Source organism: Bubalus bubalis, chromosome 9, assembly GCF_019923935.1.
Source record: "Bubalus bubalis isolate 160015118507 breed Murrah chromosome 9, NDDB_SH_1, whole genome shotgun sequence".
NCBI lineage: Eukaryota > Metazoa > Chordata > Mammalia > Artiodactyla > Bovidae > Bubalus > Bubalus bubalis.
The window spans coordinates 23,654,715-23,673,373 of NC_059165.1; the positions used below are offsets into that span (position 1 = coordinate 23,654,715).

The following is an 18,659-nucleotide window of genomic DNA, read 5'->3' on the forward strand; positions in this document are numbered from 1 at the left end:
ACAATCCTATGTTATAATAAACCCATAGCTAAAGGCTTATATCTGTGATTTTCAGTTTTTACATCTAAGTACTTTCTGTAAGATTCTGGCATTCGAACACGTATTCAGTTCAAGACAGACTTAAAACTAAATAAACAACTTTTGTTTCCTGATTATAAGTAAGTCCCTTTATGCAAAAATCCCTTAAGTTTTTAACACATTAGGTAAAACATGTCAATTCTTGATTACGACTATAACAAAATTATAGGCATATGAGCATATATGGAGTTGAATGTGATTCTCAAAAGTGTTCAAACATTACACTGCTACAAGTCTCTGAGGTTCAAGGAAAAAACCTGAATGGTCTTACTCAGAAAACTTAGAATTTCTTGATCGATGTTCACTTCAAATTATCAAGATGAATCATACTAACAAGAATATTTCAACTGCATCTGCACAGATAAGATGGTTGCAATGGCACCTCTGCTGCTGCTGCTGCTAAGTCGCTTCAGTCGTGTCCGACTCTGTGCGACCCCATAGACGGTAGTCCACCAGGCTCCCCCGTCCCTGGGATTCTCCAGGCAAGAACACTGGAGTGGGTTGCCATTTCCTTCTCCAAGAGATTAAATGGACTGGTGAGACTAGGACTTACCAGAAACCTCCATAATCATGGTCAAGTCTCTAAACTTTGTACCTCATTACCATCACTTGTAAAAAGGGGGGGAAATAATCTTCATCTCAGCCTTAAAATATATTAAATATTTGTCCTAAACTCCTTCAGAGAAATACATAAAAATAAAAAAGCACTACCACAGGCTGTATAGGCACATAATAACTAACTTCACAGAAGGTTGCATAATTATAAATACATACATACAAAATTTGATACATATAGATTATAAACAATATACACAGACTACAAGACTAAATCAACGTCATCAATGAAAATCTCAAATTGTATACTGACTCCTGTATTTGTGGATCACCTAAGCCTCAGTTATCTTCCTATTTTCCAGTCTTGTTTACTTTCCATCTAATTTTGGGACGAGGACAGGAAATACCAATCTTTGTTTCTACTAAAATACTGATTTTAAGAGGAAATTTCTTTTCCCAAAAAATCTCTTTGAACTTTACAGATCACACATATTAATTGACATTGGAATACTCTCATTCCTCCTGGCAATTCTAGGCTTCTAGAAGCCCTCAAATAGCCTCATTCTGCCCCAATGTGGATATATATGTTTTTCTCAGCTAGTTTTGCCATTTTGTTAAGAAATCTTACAAGCAGACATAGTAGACACTACACAATCACTGTATCTAAGATAAAACATCTGACATAAAACATATTAAGTAAGTTAACTAGAAAAGACAAGTTGGGCAAGCTACAGGATCATTGTATTTCTAAATCTAGAATCACATAAATGTTTTTATAAATGCATGTTTTACACTGGTGCAGTATGTTTAAGGGACTTTGGAGAGGCTAATCAGGTAGAATAATAAAGAAATCTGTACAATAAGAAAGCAACCTGGTATGAATATAGACAGACACTTAACTCGAACCATTTAACTAACCTGGCAATACTAAATGGAAACTGTCTACTCAGTAGAAAACAATTAAAATAGCACTATCAACAAACATCCTTTGTCTAAAAAGGAAACTACACTGAAGCTCCTAGCAGGTCACTTTTACTTTCCACCAGGCTATTCCTCCTAGTTATGCCGCTGACAAGGCACCTAAGTTCTCAGAGAAACATATGCAGAAATCTAACTGCCGACACATTTCTTGTCACCTGAACCACCTGGAACGCTGTGTGCCTGGTCGTATCACAAACTAAAGTTTTTCTGTAACTCTCAAAGATGTGTTAAGCAGATTTTCTCACACATGCCGTCCTTTCTGAAATTAAAATGGTTATTTCAGACTGGTAAGACATAAACTAAAAACATATGCTAAAACTACTATAAACCTCCTGCAACTTCCATTTCCTCTTAACAAACACATTTCTTACAGTTATACAGTGTAAGCTGGTGGTTAACAAAAATAAATGGACTTTTTAGAGGGGAAAGTAAAGATACCTTACAGTAAACGATTTTATTCAGTCTTTTTTTTCCCCCATATCACTATGCAGACAGACTAAAATCTGGTCACTAGTAATTCACCTGAACAATCACTAGACTAAGTCTAAGAGCTGTAGTATCCTTAGACCAACTACAGTAAAATTAATATTCATGTGTATGTTCGACCTCTTGAGTATACTTGTATGTTCAGCAAGTAAGCAGTATGTATGTGTGTCTATGCAGCTAGTTATATATCTCATATTAAATTAGCTCATGAAAAAAGCAGAAATTCTATTTCCTTTTGCCACAGGTGACATATTTACAGTGTTTTGGACCTAGAGGTTCAAGTTCTGGAGGAGTAGTTTTAAGGAAACAGCACTATTATATATTCACAAATTCAGTTTACTGACAGACTGATCCTACTAAAGGTAGGACCAAATAACATGATGCTTATGCAATCAAAAATTTACAGTGAAGTGCACTCAACCAAGATAGTCTTGTTCTCACTAACCTAACTCCTATCACCTCAAAAAACAGATAATGAAAGGCAGAGAGAGCCAAACCATTTCCAAAAATGCTGTACACTAATCAAACACGTTAAAGAAATTTTTTTAAAGTAACAAAATAAAGGAAAAGCATAATACTTATTAACAGGAAACTAACAGTTCCTACCTCACATCTTCCAGCTATTATATCTGTGGAATTTCATTTATCAGAAAACTACCATTTTTTACAGTTTAGTTTTCCTTAGAACTTCAACAATTATAGTTCATGCCAGTAACTAAGAACACAAAAAAGGGGCAACAAAATGAGATTCGTGACCATCTATCTGGTCCAATGAATTATTACTGTAACACAGTTGTAAACTATCTTGAAGGGCAGTTTTTCTTCTTAAAAATACTTAAAAAAAAAATTTCACAATGTTCTATCTAAAACTTTGGAGGGTATGGTGATTCAGTGGCTACCTACTGTAATTACAACATTTCTTACCCTGTATTTTAAGATATATCTTTAAAATACTGAGTCTGAAGTTTAAAAGCAAACTTTAGTCTGGCATGGTATGTGCCAAGCATTGTGCTACATGGTAGAAAAACAAGTTACCACCACAGAACACCACTAGATGTAAGTTTATGGTTTCTGATCTCGAGGAGAACACAGACAAAACAGGCAATGGTAATCTGGTACAGCAAGTACTAGAATGTGGGGGCAAACGGAAAACTTCAGTCTTAGCATTTTAGTGTGCACCTTCTGAAAAAAAACTGATGGCTAAATGGAAACCTACAAGGTAAGGAGCAACTAATTCAGAGAAAGCAAAGGACTGAGAATGGGAGAAAGATGTCACAGGCAGAGGGAAAATGTAAAGGCAAGCAAAGGCCAAAAAAAGCTTATATACAGATATGGGAACATGAAAATATTTTAAACTTTCAAAATGTACTTTGCAAGTCTAACTCTTATCAGATAATATGGAAAGAATATAACCTCCTGAATCAGACTAGACTTAAGACCTCACTCGTTGAACTTTCTCGGTACCTCAAAGAGGATCTCAAAGAACATTTTAAAAGTTCAAAATATTCTCAGATCTATCCACTCATCTGCTCTCAGCAATAATCTCCTGGGCTGGGGATATCAGAATACATCACTCAAAATTCTCCACTGCGAGTCCATTACTCTCTCCTATATGTCCCTATAGGGCTTCCCTGGTAGCTCAGCTGGTAAAGAATCCCCCTGCAATGCAGGAGACCCCGGATGGATTCCTGGGTCAGGAAGATCCCCTGGAGAAGGGATAGGCTACCCACTCCAGTATTCTTGGGCTTCCTTGGTGGCTTAGAATGTAAAGAATCCGCCTGCAATGTGGGAGACCTGGGTTTGATCCCTGGGTTGGGAAGATCCCCTGGAAGAGGACACGGCAACCCACTTCAGTATTCCTGCCTGGGGAATCCCCATGGACAGAGGAGCCTGGAGGGCTACAGTCCATGGGGTCACAAAGAGTAGGACACGACTGAACAACTAAGCACAGCACATATGTCCCTTATGCTGCTGCTGCTGCTAAGTCACTTCAGTCGTGTCCAACTCTGTGAGACCCCATATATCCCAAACAAATTACCTTTATTCATTCAAAAATATTTAAGCACCTACCATGTTTAGGTACTGTTTTAGTTTTCCTCCCTATGCTTTTTCAAAATATGTTTCCTATTTAACATTTTTTTAAGGAGATGAAAAGATAATGCAACTGAGCCAAAGGTCATCCTACATTTTTATTTTCTATGGGTTTTTTGGTCTTTATTTCCCCAGAAATTTCTATTTCTCTATTCTCACTCATGGAAATATCTGTATCTCTTAAGCTCAAAGTATAACTTCTGTGATGATGATTCCCAAATTCTTCCAAGGCTGACTTTCCTGTTAAGCTTCTATGTTACCAAGTACCCTCTAAGAAGTTTCAGCTTAAGGTGACTCTGCGTTTATGTCTGTGCATGCATGCACTCAATCGTGTTTGACTCTTTGCGACCCTCTTGACTGTAGCCCACCAGGCTCCTCCGTCCATGGAATTTTCCAGGCAAGAATACTAGAGTGGGTTGCTATTTCCTACTCCAGGGGATCTTCCTGACCCAAGGATCAAACTCATGTCTCTTGTGTCTCCTGCACTGGCAGATGGATTCTTTACCATTGCATCACCTGGGAAGCCCTAAGGTAACTATAGATCAGCAGCTATCCTTAAGCAAACACATACATCCACACACCCCTTCTGCTTTACTCCTCTATACTGTTAATGGAAACAGCAATGGCACCCCACTCCAGTACTCTTGCCTGGAAAATCCCATGGACGGAGCAGCCTGGTGGGCTGCAGTCCATGGGGTCGTGAAGAGTCGGACACAACTGAGCGACTTCACTTTCACTTTTATGCATTGGAGAAGGAAATGGCAACCCACTCCAGGGTTCGTGCCTGGAGAAACCCAGGGACAGAGGAGCCTAGTGGGCTGCCGTCTATGGGGTCGCACAGAGTCAGACACGACTGAAGCGACTTAGCAGTTAGCAGACTCAAAACTTCAAAAGCAAAACTGACTCCTTCCTATTTCTCTAGCCATAACACTTCTGCCAACTTGCAAACTGCATCTCCAACATCACTGGAGTTGCAACATGAAAACTATTCTCTAGTTTTCCATTTCCTCTATTTCCTACTTTGATAGATTTGAACATCTGTCTTGCATGTTTTCTAAAAGTTAATAAAATTATAGATTGTGTATCAAATTACCTAAGAAGTCAGAGAAAAATTTGATTAAATTTTTGAACTTCCACTAATAGAAATCAAAGGATCAGCCTGTATATTCATTTTTTAAAAATTATTTTTCCCTGGTATATTCAATTTTATTTTTACCTGAAGTATATTCAATTTCATATCAATGTTGATTCTTAAGCAAGACAAATACCCATAATTGCTAGGAAGTATTTAATTTGCTTGATTACTATTAGATAAAAACAATGGAAAGAACGACTATTGTTCTGAAACTCCTCCTCGTTTAAGTACATAAAACACAATAACACCAACAGCGTTTAACCCTCTCTCAAACCAGCGTTCAAACAGGAGACAAACTGTACTCCGTAATAATTTCAGATTGAGACATTCTCTGAAAACCCTAGAAGATAGCTACTTCTTTAAAAACACAACATTTATTAAAAAGAAAGCTTTTGCCCCTTAGATTAATAAGAGCTGCAAAACAATTCTGTACTTATTTATAAACACAGTGACTATGAAAATTAAAACATCCCTTTTTTAACAATACATCAATTTTAATATTAATATAAAACTCTATATTTTAAATAATTTCATTCTGCCTAATTCCCAATATAATGCGCTCAACAACATGTATAATATTCAAAAGGCTTTTCTTTAGCATCTCCAAAATATGAGGCGTATATATGATCTAGAACATGTAACCATCAGGTTCACCTGGTGTGATACAGTGTTTTTCACCAGAAATCATTCCTAACTCTACAGCCAGCCATAACTGACAACCTGCATTTCCAACTGCTGGACCTTTCAACCTGGGTATCTCAACTGATAAGTCAAATTCAACACATCAAAAAATGACCTCACCATAATACTTCCCACATCCTTTCTCTTCCTTCTCCCCTGGTTCTCATCTTGACTTATGTTATACATCAATCCACTCTCCCAAATTATTAACTAAAACTATATATTGCTATATTTTTAAGGTTAAAAAAAATTACACATTGTTCAACCTAGTGGAAACTTCTCATCAGTAGCTCTTAGTCCTCTGTTTATCTCATATCCAACTGGTCAAAAAGCCTGGACAATCCCAAATTCCTTTTATTTATCTAATCTTTTCCTTTCCCACTGTCAGTATCCTTCTTTATCATGTCCTGTAGTAATTCCTGCTCTTCTATTTCCTTTATCTGCGGTAACACTTCCCCAAACAGCTATGCCTGACCTGGATCTCAAAAAACTGAAATGGTCCCCTTGCTAAAAGAATAAAATCCAAACTATTGACATGACATTCAGTAAAGAATTCAGTCCTTTCAGTAAAGAACTGAATTCTTTTCCACTCTTCACAAGACCATGTGTCACTTCCTAAACACATCAAATGCATACCTTCAAGCCTCTATCCCTTTGATCATGCTCTTCCTTTCACTTGAAATGTCCCTACTGTCTTCAGAAATTCATGCCATTCATCATATGCCTATCACAAGTGCCATCTCCTTGAACCTCTGGTCATAATTAATCTTCTTCTATCAAGCTCCAGCTTATTTCTTACACGATTTTTTTGATATTTTGTCTTATTATAATATAGTTACACACGATGGTGTGGTCACTCATCTAGAGCCAGACATCAGAGTGTGAAGCCAAGTGGGCCTTAGGACCACAGACCAAGCTAGTAGAGGTGATGGAATTCCAGCTCAACTATTTAAAAGTCCGAAAAGATGCTTCTGCTAAAGTGCTGCACTCAGTATGTCAGCAAATTTGGAAAATTCAGCAATGACCACAGGACTAGAAAAGGTCAGTTTTCATTCCAAGCCCAAAGAAGGGAAATGGCAAACAAAGTTTAAACTACCATATGATTGTACTTATTTCACATGCTAGCAAGGTTAATGCTAAAAATCCTTCAATCTAGGCTTCAACAGTACATGAACCAAGAACTTCCAGATGTACAAACTGGATTTAGAAAAGGCAGAGGAACCAGAGATCAAATTGCCAACATTCGTTAGATCACAGAGATAGCAAAGGAATTCTAGAAAAACACGTACTTCTGCTTCACTGACTATGCTAAAGCCTTTGACTGTGTGGATCACAACAAACTGTAGACAATTCCTCAAGAGATGGGAATGGGAATACCAGACCACCTTACCTGCCTCCTGATCAATCTGTATGCAGGTCAAGAAGCATCAGTTAGAACCAGACATGGAAAGATGGAGTGATTCCAAATTGGGAAAGGAGTACATCAAGGGTATATATTGTCACCCAGATTATTTAACTTCTATGCAGAATACATCATGCAAAATGCTGGGCGACGTGAAGCACAAGCTGGACTCAAGATTGTCAAGAGAAATATCAACAACCTCAGATATGAAGATGATACCACCCTAATGGCAGAAAGTGAAGAGGCACTAAAGAGTCTCTTGATGACAGTCAAAGAGCAGAGTGGAAAAGCTGGCTTGAAATTCAACATTACAAAAATGAAGGTCATGCCTTCTGGTCCCATCACTTCATGGCAATTAGGGAAACAATGGAAACAGTAACAGACTTTCTTTTCTTGGACTTCAAAATCACTGTGGATGGTGACTGCAGTCATGAAATTAAAAAGACGCTTGCTCTTTGGAAGAAAAGCTATGACAAACCTCGACAGTGAATTAAAAATCAGAGACATCACTTTGCCGACAAAGGTCAGGCTTCCCTGGTAGTTCAGCTGGTAAACAATCCGCCTACAATGCAGAAGATCCTGGTTTGATTCCTGGGTCGGGAAGTTCCCCTGGAGAAGGGATAGGCTACCCACTCCAGTATTCTTGGGTTTCCCTGGTGGCTCAAATGATTAAAGAATCCACCTTCAGTGTGGGAGACCTAGGTTCAATCCCTGGGTTGGGAAGATCCCAAGGAGCGCATGGTATCCCACTCCAATATTCTTGCCTGGAGAATCCCCATGGAGAGAGGAGCCTAGTGGGCTACAGTTCATCAGGTCACAGAGTCAGAGATGGTATATTAAACATCAGAGACATCACTTTGCCAACAAAGGTCTGTATAGTCAAAGCTACAGTTTTTCAGACAATCATGTACAGATGTGAAAGTGGATCATAAAGAAGGCTGAGCACTGAAGAACTGATGCTTTCAAATTGTGGTGCTAGAGAAAACTCCTGGGAGACCCCTGGACAGCAAGGAGATCAAACTATTCAATCCTAAAGGAAATCAATACTTAATATTCAACACAAGGACTGATGCTGAAGCTCCAATACTTTGGCCACCTGAATGAGAAAAGCTAACTCCTTGGAAAAGACCCTGATGCTGAGAAAGACTTGACGGCAAGAGGAGAAGGGGGCAACAGAGGATGAGATGGTTGGTTGGATGGCATCACCAACTCAATGAACATGAGCTTGAGCAAAATATTGGAGATAGGGAAGGACAGGGAAGCCTGGCATGCTGCAGTCCATGGGGTTGCAGAGAGCTGGACACAACTTAGCTACTGAACAACAACAATATAGTCAGTCACTTTCATATCTGTTTTCTCCATTAGATTTGAAAAGTACTTGAGGATACTAGGACATTTAAGTAATCTTTACAGTCCTCTACTCTAGCACTTGGCACAATCGTAGGCACTGACAGGTGGGAAGCTAAGAAAAACAAATTTGTCAAAAATTCCTGCCTACACTGAAATTTTCAAGTCATAATCCCTGACTGGAATTCACATGGTGAATGCCTTGCATTCTCCCATTCAAGCTATTTCCTCAACCTGCATTGTCCTCCCACCTCCATTCTAGAGATTTTTTATCACTCTTCCCTCCAGGGAACACCATGCCTCCTGGCAGAGCCCAAATTCCACCTCCTCAATGGCATCTCCTAAAGACCATTCTGCCCCACGTGATGGTTTGATCTAAAAATCATCTAGTATATGATGCCTTGTGGTTATATCTGTTTTCCTAGAAGAGAAACTGAGCCGATATTAGTTTCCTCATCTGAATACCCCAACCTCTCCTGCTCTGAACTCCCACAATACTGGCAATCTATACAAATTTCTGACACTCGAAGATGCTGATACTTGGCATCCATCCCATTCAGGAAAATCACTCAACACTCACACCACCCTCTGGCTACTGTTTCTCCCCCACTTACAACAACACAGCTCCTGAGGAGTTTTCTTTGAAGAATGTAGCCCAGTCAATACTGGTCATGCCATGGTACAGGGTACAAGCAGGGTTTTTCACACTGAAAGTGAGAATCAGTCTTCTTCTGAAGGTAAATGCTACCAGATGCAAGAAAGAATCTTTGTTCATTATGCTTGCTAGGTTTTCCACTACTTGTTAGAGCCAGTCTGTAATAACAAAGAATGAAGGTGACAGGATGGAACTAAAGATTCATGAGAACATTCAAATCCCTACTTAGCTATCTGAGATCCCAGTTACAAGCCTACTCTTCCCTTAATTTAGCTGTTCATCTCACCCTTCTATTACCTCTAGACCAGTTTTTTGGTCTCCAGGTCCTCTGACATATTTAAAAACTTACTTGACCCCCAAGAAATGTGCTTATGTAAGTTCTTTCTATAAATATTAACAAAAATTGAAACTGAGAAAATTTTAAATTAATAGCAAATATTTGAAATGAACACATAATAGTTACTATTGTCAATATAAAAAACATATTCCTTATGTAAGACAAGTTCCAAAAGAATATTTAGTGAAAAGAATAGCATTATTTTACATTTGCATATACTCTTTAATAGCTAACTTAAGAGAGCCGGATTCTCATATCTGTTTCTGAATTCAATCAGTTGTTGATTGTTTTGGTTCATAAGTTATGAAAATGGCTATTTGATGTAGCTACTTAAAAGTTAAAATGTAGAATCTAACCACACCCAGAAATGTTCCATACACTGCTATTAAAGTCCACTGGTATGCCATTTATTCATATACATTTTGTAGCATCGTGAACTAGCTAGCCACCTGGCAATATTGGTTCACTGAGTTATGAAGATCTTCCAAATGTTAACATGTTTTATTTTATAATATAAAACTATCACTTTCTTTGTGTGACAACTACGCAGTTGGCCTGTGCTGTTTAAACTGCCATCTCCCCTTTGCCTCGCTCCTAGGAGATAACCTCAACGCACCTGAAAATCCCGTCCAGTTAAGAATGTCTTTGTTTACTGAGAACCTTGGACCATGCCAGACCATTTACACTATTTGCAGTGGAGGACTTGGTTCACCTCTGAAGTCAAACTGATGGAGTAAAAAAAGGTCAGCCACAAGGGGGCATAAGGCCTACATGACTAAACCTCAATAAAAATTTTAAACACCAAGGCTCAGGTGAGCTTTCCTGATCAGCAATACTTCATACATCCTGCCCCACACTGTGACCAGGAGAATTAAGAACTGTCTGTCTGACTCCACTGTGCAAGGACAACCAGAGGCTTGCAATTAGTCTCTCCTGGATTCTGATTCTGACCTATGCACTTTCTTTCTTAGCTGATTGTAATCTGTGTCCTTTGGCTATACGAAGCTGTTACAGTGAGCGCAACAGCTTTGCCAAGTTCTGTTGGTCCCCCTAGAAAATCACTGAATCTGAGGGTGGTTTTAGGAACCTTCAGCAACAACCACCAATATAACATGGGTGTTATAAATCCCTTCAGGTAGTAACTATGAAGGAAAAGTGGCACTGCTTTCAAAAAACTGATGTGACTCTGAGTTTGGTAGGTTTTCTTCAAGAAATACAAAGCACCGCATGTGCATATTATACATGTTTTCTTGCTGACCACAGTCATGTTCTAGAGTTCAGCATAAAGGTTTTAATTTTTGTTTTGTTTTAGTAAGATGTCATGTTTGTTGCTAATTCTAGCTATTATAATTGCATATGTGAAGAATATATTGTAGTTTACGGGTTGGCTAGCATTTCAAATAAATGGTTTATTTAAACATTGACCTGAAATTTTTGGAGATGCCTGTCAACTGACATTTTTTCTTAGCCCAAGAAAAGAGTCTAAATTATTAACATTAGAGGTATTATTTTAAATATATTAGGAATTTAAATATAAGTATGCCACTTTATCTTGGAGCATGAGACAAATTCTTAACAAATGATTTTTTTCTTTGGAAACAAGCTGCAAAAATCTCTCTTAAACTATACACAGTCTGTAAATGAGTATAGCATATAAAGGTATATGAAGCTTACAGTATGTAATGTTTCATCCAAATAGTTGTTATATTTTGAAAAAATGCTAAACAATTTTATAGTGCCACAAGAAATCTCTGCCCAGAAAAAAAAAAAAAAGTCATTGGAAAAGGCATTTAAGTATTTAGAAAGCTCTCAAACTTATAGTGCAGATAACAAGGTTTCCAAAATTCTAATATTTACTTGAATGCTCAAATTCCACTTGAAAGCACCAAACACTGTCAGTTGCTAAGGGGCTCACTTTGTTCTTTTCCCCAAAAAAACTTCAAATACTCAAGTCTGACCAACCATAGTTTGTCTGTCAGTCATTCTTTATAGTAAGATAGTGAGCCATAAAAGAAGCGGCCAGTTCAGCTCCAACTCAAATAACCACACAACTGCTTTTCAAGACAGTGTGCTTAGGGATGTAGCGTTATGAGTTTTCCATTTTATCACACTAAATATTGAAAAGACATATGCCTGAACTTCCTTGGCGGTCCAGTGGTTAAGAATCCTGCCAATACAGGGGACACAGGTTCCATCCCTGGTCTGGAAAGATCCCACAGGACCTTAGTTGCTGTGGGGCACCTAAGTCCCTGCACCACAACGGCTGAAGCCCCGTGCGCCCCAACTACTGAAGCCCCCCAGCACAACTACTGAAGCCCCCGCCTCACATGCTGAAGCCCAGGCTCCCAGAGCCCTATGCGCTGCAACAGAAGCTCTACTGCAGTGAGAAGTCCACGCACCACAACTTGCCAGTAGCCCCTGCTCACCACAACTAGAGAAAACCCACACACAGCAAAGGAAAATCAGTGCTGCGAGAAATAAAAATAAAAGACATGCACTCCAGGATTGCCAATTAATAAAACTAGTAATTTTCACTGCTCCAAAGACATTCTTAATTGAAACGGTTTTGTTTTGGTTTTTTCTTTACAACTATATGGTAGTGGTGAAATCTAGTCCAGTTTGGTGACACTACATTTATTTACACTCAAGTTACAGAAACACTGCTTTGCACCATCAGTGCAAATGTCAACCAAGTAAGAATGGCAAATAATGGCTTAGTATTATGAAAACCTTTACAGAACTCCAAAGGGTCTCAAAGAACCACAAGTTTTGAAGTCAATATCCTAGTCAAAGCAGACTACCAGAGTCTACTCTAGGGAAGCTATTCTAACCTAAACCATCTGAGCTAAGCCTGTCTGCCATCTTTTAAATGGAAGACAAGGCCACTATCAATAGTATAACCCAAAATTGAATTCTTCTCTCTCTATATCTTTACACTAACCTCACCCAGACTCTATTAGTTATGAAGTTGGGACTGTCATTGTTTGTATATAAGATCAACTCAGTTACAAAGCACCCTATTTCCAAATACTTTATTCATTCAAACATAAATTTTATTGATATGTTTCAGATTTTAACTTTCGAGCTTTGAAATCTTTCTTCTACTTACTAATATTTTAATGATCAATTCCATTCTCTTTAGATTACTAATTTTTCTTCAGTTGACTCACAGGCTTAAAATCATTTAAAATTCCCTAGTTTCTCCTTGATGTGTGCTACATTCTTTACCTTTGAAATAGTTTCAGCAGTTATTTAGGGTTGTTTTACGGATGAGTCTAAATTATGCACAAAGAAATGAACTTCTAATCAGCCAGTCATTAACTGACCTTCAACATCAATAAGCTCATTGACAGGACTTGCTACCGTGGGTAACCCATGCTTTTACTCCAGTCAAAACATTACATATACGCCCTCTCTCTTCCCCCTAAAGACTTCCTTCCATCACACGACCAACAGCACATCTTTCAACCATTTCATGCACATCAATTCTAGAAAAGGACCCTATGACACATAAAAACTGAATATACAAAAAGTATTCATTAACAGTCCTGCAACAATCAATTAGCTGTTTAGAAAGTAATCAAGCAATGATTCCCAAACAAAATATACAAAACAAGTGCCAGAGAAATTAAATAATTATTTTTAAATCAAACTTAGGTTAAATATAAATCTTAATACATGATAATCCAGGCTTGAAAAGCCAAAAAAGAAAAAAAAAAAAAAATACAAAGATTGAGATTTGACAGCACAAAAACTTCATGTCAAGATAAAAAGCAAAATTTTAAAGGCACACGTGTGCTCATATAACACACTCAAGGACCATTATTATAGCTGTTTACAATACCAAAAGGCTAGATAAAACTTATTTAATAACTAGAGATCTAATTAAATAAATTATGTACATCCAGCAGAAAACCATTCAACCACTTAAAAAAAATAATCCAAATAAACACAAGTACAAAATCTCCTCAATGAGTCCTATTCTGACCACCTTAATTAAAATTTGCACACTCCCTTCTGGCATGATCAATACCCCTTAATCCTGTCCAATTTCATCTCCTTTTTTTTAATCATGGCACTTATCTCCTCTATATTTTATGTAATTTACATTTATATCTTTCCCCCAGGAAAATATAACCTCCAAAAAACAAAGTATCTTCATTTATTCATTCATTTATCTTAAGCATCTAGAACAGTGCCTGGTATAAGACAGGTTCTAAAAAGTTTATCTGTTAAATAAATATCCAAAAAAACTGATTAAGTTGATCTTAGAAAGTTTAACTAGAGAACTGAAAGTCAATGGTAGAAGGGAATTTTTTTTTTTTTTTTGGTAACTAAAGAGTAATTTTTTATACACACTGCAAAATAAAACAAAGATGCACTACAAAACTGCAGGAAAAAAAAAGTTGGCTCTTGGAGAGACTAATAACTTGGAGAAATTCTAAAAACACTGATCAAAAGAAGAAAAATGTTACAAACTATCAATCTCAGATGCACAGGTGAATAAATTTGAAATTTAAAAAGAAAGACTAATAATCTAAGAAAATATGTGAAAAGATAAAAGCTAGAGTTTAGTCATAAAATTGGAATGATTAAAAAGTAACTGAATTTACAGAATTAAGAACTAAATATATAAGAGTAACAGCAGACTAGATATATTTTTAAAAACCTAATAATGGGCAACTGCCATAGAAAGCATCTTTACTGAAGCATTAAGAAGAAAAAAAGGATCGAATATAGAGAAAAGAGCATATAAAATAATGGGATAATTTTTTCAAGTGTGGTGTTGGAGAAGACTCTTCAGAGTCCCTTGGACTGCAAGGAGATCAAACCAGTCAATCCTAAAGGAAATCAACTCTGAGTATTCAATGGAAGGACTGATGCTGAAGCTCCAATACTCTGGCCACCTGTTTCAAAGAGCTGACTCTGGAAAAGACCCTGATGCTGGGAAAGATTGAGGGCAAGAGGAGAACGGGATGACAGAGGATGAGATGGTTGGATGGCATCACTGACTCAATGGACATGGGTTTGAGCAAGCTCCAGGAGACGGGGAAGGACATGGAAGCCTGACATATTGCAGTCTATGGGGTCGCAAAGAGTCAGACGTGACAGAGCAACTGAACAACAACAAAGGTGGCAGCTGAGGAAGAGGAGGAAGAGAATGGAGCAAAGGCAAAATCTGAAAAGAAAATGGACAACAATTTCCCAAATCTAATGAAAGATATCAACCCCAAGATGAGAGACAGAGGAAGGGAAGGAGGGAGAGAAAGAGAAAAGGTGAAAGAGACAGAAAAAGAGAAAGAAGGAAAGACAGACTGCCTGCCTCACCTAGGTATTATACATTACAGAAGAGATGCTAAAAATCAAAGACAAGGCTACATTTTAATAGCTAACAAAACAAAAAGGCAGTATCTTCAAAGAAATAATAAAAATCCTTGCTGACTTTGCAACAGTAATTCTGGAAACCAGAGAGAATGGCGTATCTTCACATTTTTGAAGGACAGTAACTGCAAACCTAGAATTTTATGCCCAAAAACAATATTCTTCAAAAACCAAAATGAACATGTTCTTAGATAAACAGAAAGCAAATTTGCTGACAGTTGATATTTAGGAAAAGAAATACTCAAAGAGTTCTATAGGAAAACAAAAAAAGGCTCCCATAGAAAAACACAGAAATGCAGTATAAAGTAAAAACAGTAAATAAGTAAATATTTAGATAAATAAATAAATACCAACCATATAAAGCAATACTATTTAATGAGTACTGAAGCATAAATGAAAATTAAGGACAATAATGTATAAAACAGCAGCAGTATAATATAAGTACAGTTAGTGTTCAAAGTTCTTAGCATTGTTAAGGAAGTGGTAAAAGTAAGTATTTTGTGTAGATTGCAATAAGTCCATGATAAGTATTATAATCTCTAGGGCAACCACTAAAAGATCAAGACTGTCTGAAAGGATAAAAAATAAAACACAAGAGATACATCTTAAATGAAAGAACATAGGAAAGTTGATTGTGAAAGGACGGAAAAAGTCATACCATGCTAGCACCAAAGAAAAAATTACACCAGACAAGCTAGATTTTAAGTATTAATACAGATAATAAGGGGCATTTCATAATAATTAAAGGACCACTTCACCAGGAATTTAAGCTAAGCTGACGGGGCATATAACCAATAACACAATATCAAAATATAAACCACAGTAGGTTGGGAAACTTTAACATGCTTCTCTTAATGGTTGATAAAAGCAGCAAACAAAAGAAAACAAAACATTAAACATAAAAATATATGACCAAGACTCATAAACATAATGTAATGACCTACACAGAAATAACATCCAATAATAAAAGAATAAATATTATTTTCAAGTGAACATGCAACATGTGTCAAAACTGCTGCTGCTGCTGCTAAGTCGCTTCAGTCGTGTCCGACTCTGTGCAACCCCAGAGACGGCAGCCCACAGGCTCGCTCCCCCGTCCCTGGGATTCTCCAGGCAAGAGTACTGGAGTGGGTTGCCATTTCCTTCTCCAAAGCATTAAAGTGAAAAGTGAAAGTGAAGTCGCTCAGTCGTGTCTGACTCTTCGCGACCCCATGGACTGCAGCCTACCAGGCTCCTCCATCCATGGGATTTTCCAGGCAAGAGTCAAAATTGCTATATGCTATATCAAAAAGGAAGACCCCTTTCAAAGGACTGAAACCATTCAGAACAATGTTCTCAGGACTGATATTAAGAAATCACTAGCCCCCCCCAAAAAAAACCCCAAACAATTAAAAAAAAAATAGCACTACTATTTGGAAATTGAGCAACATACCTCTTAACTATTAATCAAAGAAGAAACCACAATGGAAAACAAAGTATTTAAATGAATGATAATGAAGATAAGACATATAAAAAGCTGTGACATACAGCCAAAATTCTTATACCTAAGAATTAAATCTGTAGCCCTAAATGCTTATATCAAAAAAGGAGAATGACAATAATTATTTAAGTATTTACCTCGAGAAATTAGTGAAAGAACAAAGTTAAATATCAAAAAGGCAAAAAATAGAAATGAACAGAATTAATGAAATCAAGAACAAAGGTATAACAAAACTTCAGAAAACAAATCAAAAGTGGTTTCAGGGAAGATTAACAAAACTGTTAATTCTAGCAAAAGTAATCAAAAGAAGTCATAAACTGTCATTTTCAGTCATGAAAAGGGAATCATAGGTTCTGCTACACTCTCATTTATCAAGACTTACTACAAAAACAGACAAGTAAGCCAAAGGAATAGAATTGAGATGAGTAATAGGCTCACACACAGACTGCCATTAATTTATGACAACAATAAACATGAAGACATGGTGTTCAGTAATGTTGCTGGATCGATAGACATCAATATTTTTAAAAGGATGAGGGGGAATGGCAGGTCAGGAAAGGAACAAGGAGGAGGAGGAGGAACAGGGAGGAGGATAAAGCAAGATGCAAAATTGAGATCTTTAAGATGTATATCCAACAAAAGACTCATAGCCAGGAAAAAGAACAACTCAAAATTAGGAAAGAGAAAGAAAAGCAAACAGAAAAAATGGTAAAGGACTTGAACAGTCAATTTATGGAGGTTATCCAAACAAGTTAATCAATATGAAAAGATACACACCATTATTATTCATTACATCTGGAAGATTCTAATTAAAACCACAAGGGTTATTTCATCACACGCCCACCAAAATACTTTGTTACTGAGAATGTAAATTGGGATAAGCACTTTGCAAAACTATTTACTATCAAATGAACATCCTATGACTAGTAAACCTAATCCTAACTGCATAAATATACTGACAAAAAAAAACACAATAAAAATTCATGGCTGTACTATTTGTAATAGACAAAACTGGATACACCCTGTCATGTCTATCTGTAGCAGAAAAGATAATACACAGGTTAGTCAGTGTTAACAAATACAAGCCAAGAAAGAGTGAAATATTGTACAAGCAACAACATGGATATATTTCATAAATGTAACAAAGTTAATGAAGTAACACAAAAGAATCTATATGACTCAATTTATAGAAAATTTTAAGACCCAAAAATAATCTACAGAGTAAGAAGTTAGTATTGCATTTATCTTGTGGACAAGTGGGCTTCCCTGGTGGCTCAGCTGGTAAAGAATCCGCCTGCAATGCAGGAGACCCTGGCTCGATTCCTGGGTCCAGAAAATCCGCTGAAGAAGGGATAGGCTACCTGCTGTAGTATTCTTGGGCTTCCCTGGTGGCTCAGATGGTAAAGAATCCGCCTACAATGTGGGAGACCTAGGTTCAATTCCTAGGCTGGCAAGATCTCCTGGAGAAGGGAACAGCTACCCACTCCAGTATTATGGCCTGGAGAATTCCATGGATTGTATAAGTCCTTAGGCTCGCAGAGTCAGACACGACTGAGCGCCTTTCACTTTGGACAAGTGACATGGGTATTAGACTGGGACAGAAAAGGACTTCTAGGATGCTGGTAACAGATATTATTAGCAAATAATTAATAGTAAAAAAAATAATATGTATTAATACATATCATGCATATATAATACCTACTAATAACACTGCTAAAATTCATTGAGATGAAAACTTGCAATGCTATACTATATGTGCATTATACTTCAATAAAAAGCATACTTTAAAAAAGTAATCTGAAATATAGAAAAACTCTTCACACTAAACTTTAATTTTAATATTAAAGGGGCACATGCTTAAATACACATTTATACACAAACAACATTATGCAGTCAAAGTTAAATCTATATTATATACCCCACACCAGCATACTGTGCAACCGTCCAGCATACTGCTGCCTGCCCCTCATCTATTATATGATCTTGGACTTAAACTCCCTTAACCCTCAATACCACCAAATGTTTGCACATGTCAAGACTGTGGGAAGT

The 18,659-nt window shown here is 37.2% G+C and overlaps 1 protein-coding gene across 2 annotated transcripts in view; it reads right to left on the minus strand.

Moving 5' to 3' along the window:
- The window catches only part of RASA1 (RAS p21 protein activator 1), a 115,564-nt gene that overhangs the window by 58,576 nt on the left and 38,329 nt on the right, over positions 1-18,659 (minus strand). The window contains exon 1 of one of the 2 annotated variants that reach the window (XM_025292249.3): positions 9,371-9,716. The exons of the other annotated variant lie outside the window; for it this stretch is intronic. Coding sequence (XP_025148034.1) covers positions 9,371-9,531 — 161 coding nt within the window. The 5' untranslated portion in view covers positions 9,532-9,716. Of the gene's footprint in view, positions 1-9,370; positions 9,717-18,659 lie in introns of those variants that run through there. 2 annotated transcript variants of the gene reach the window in all.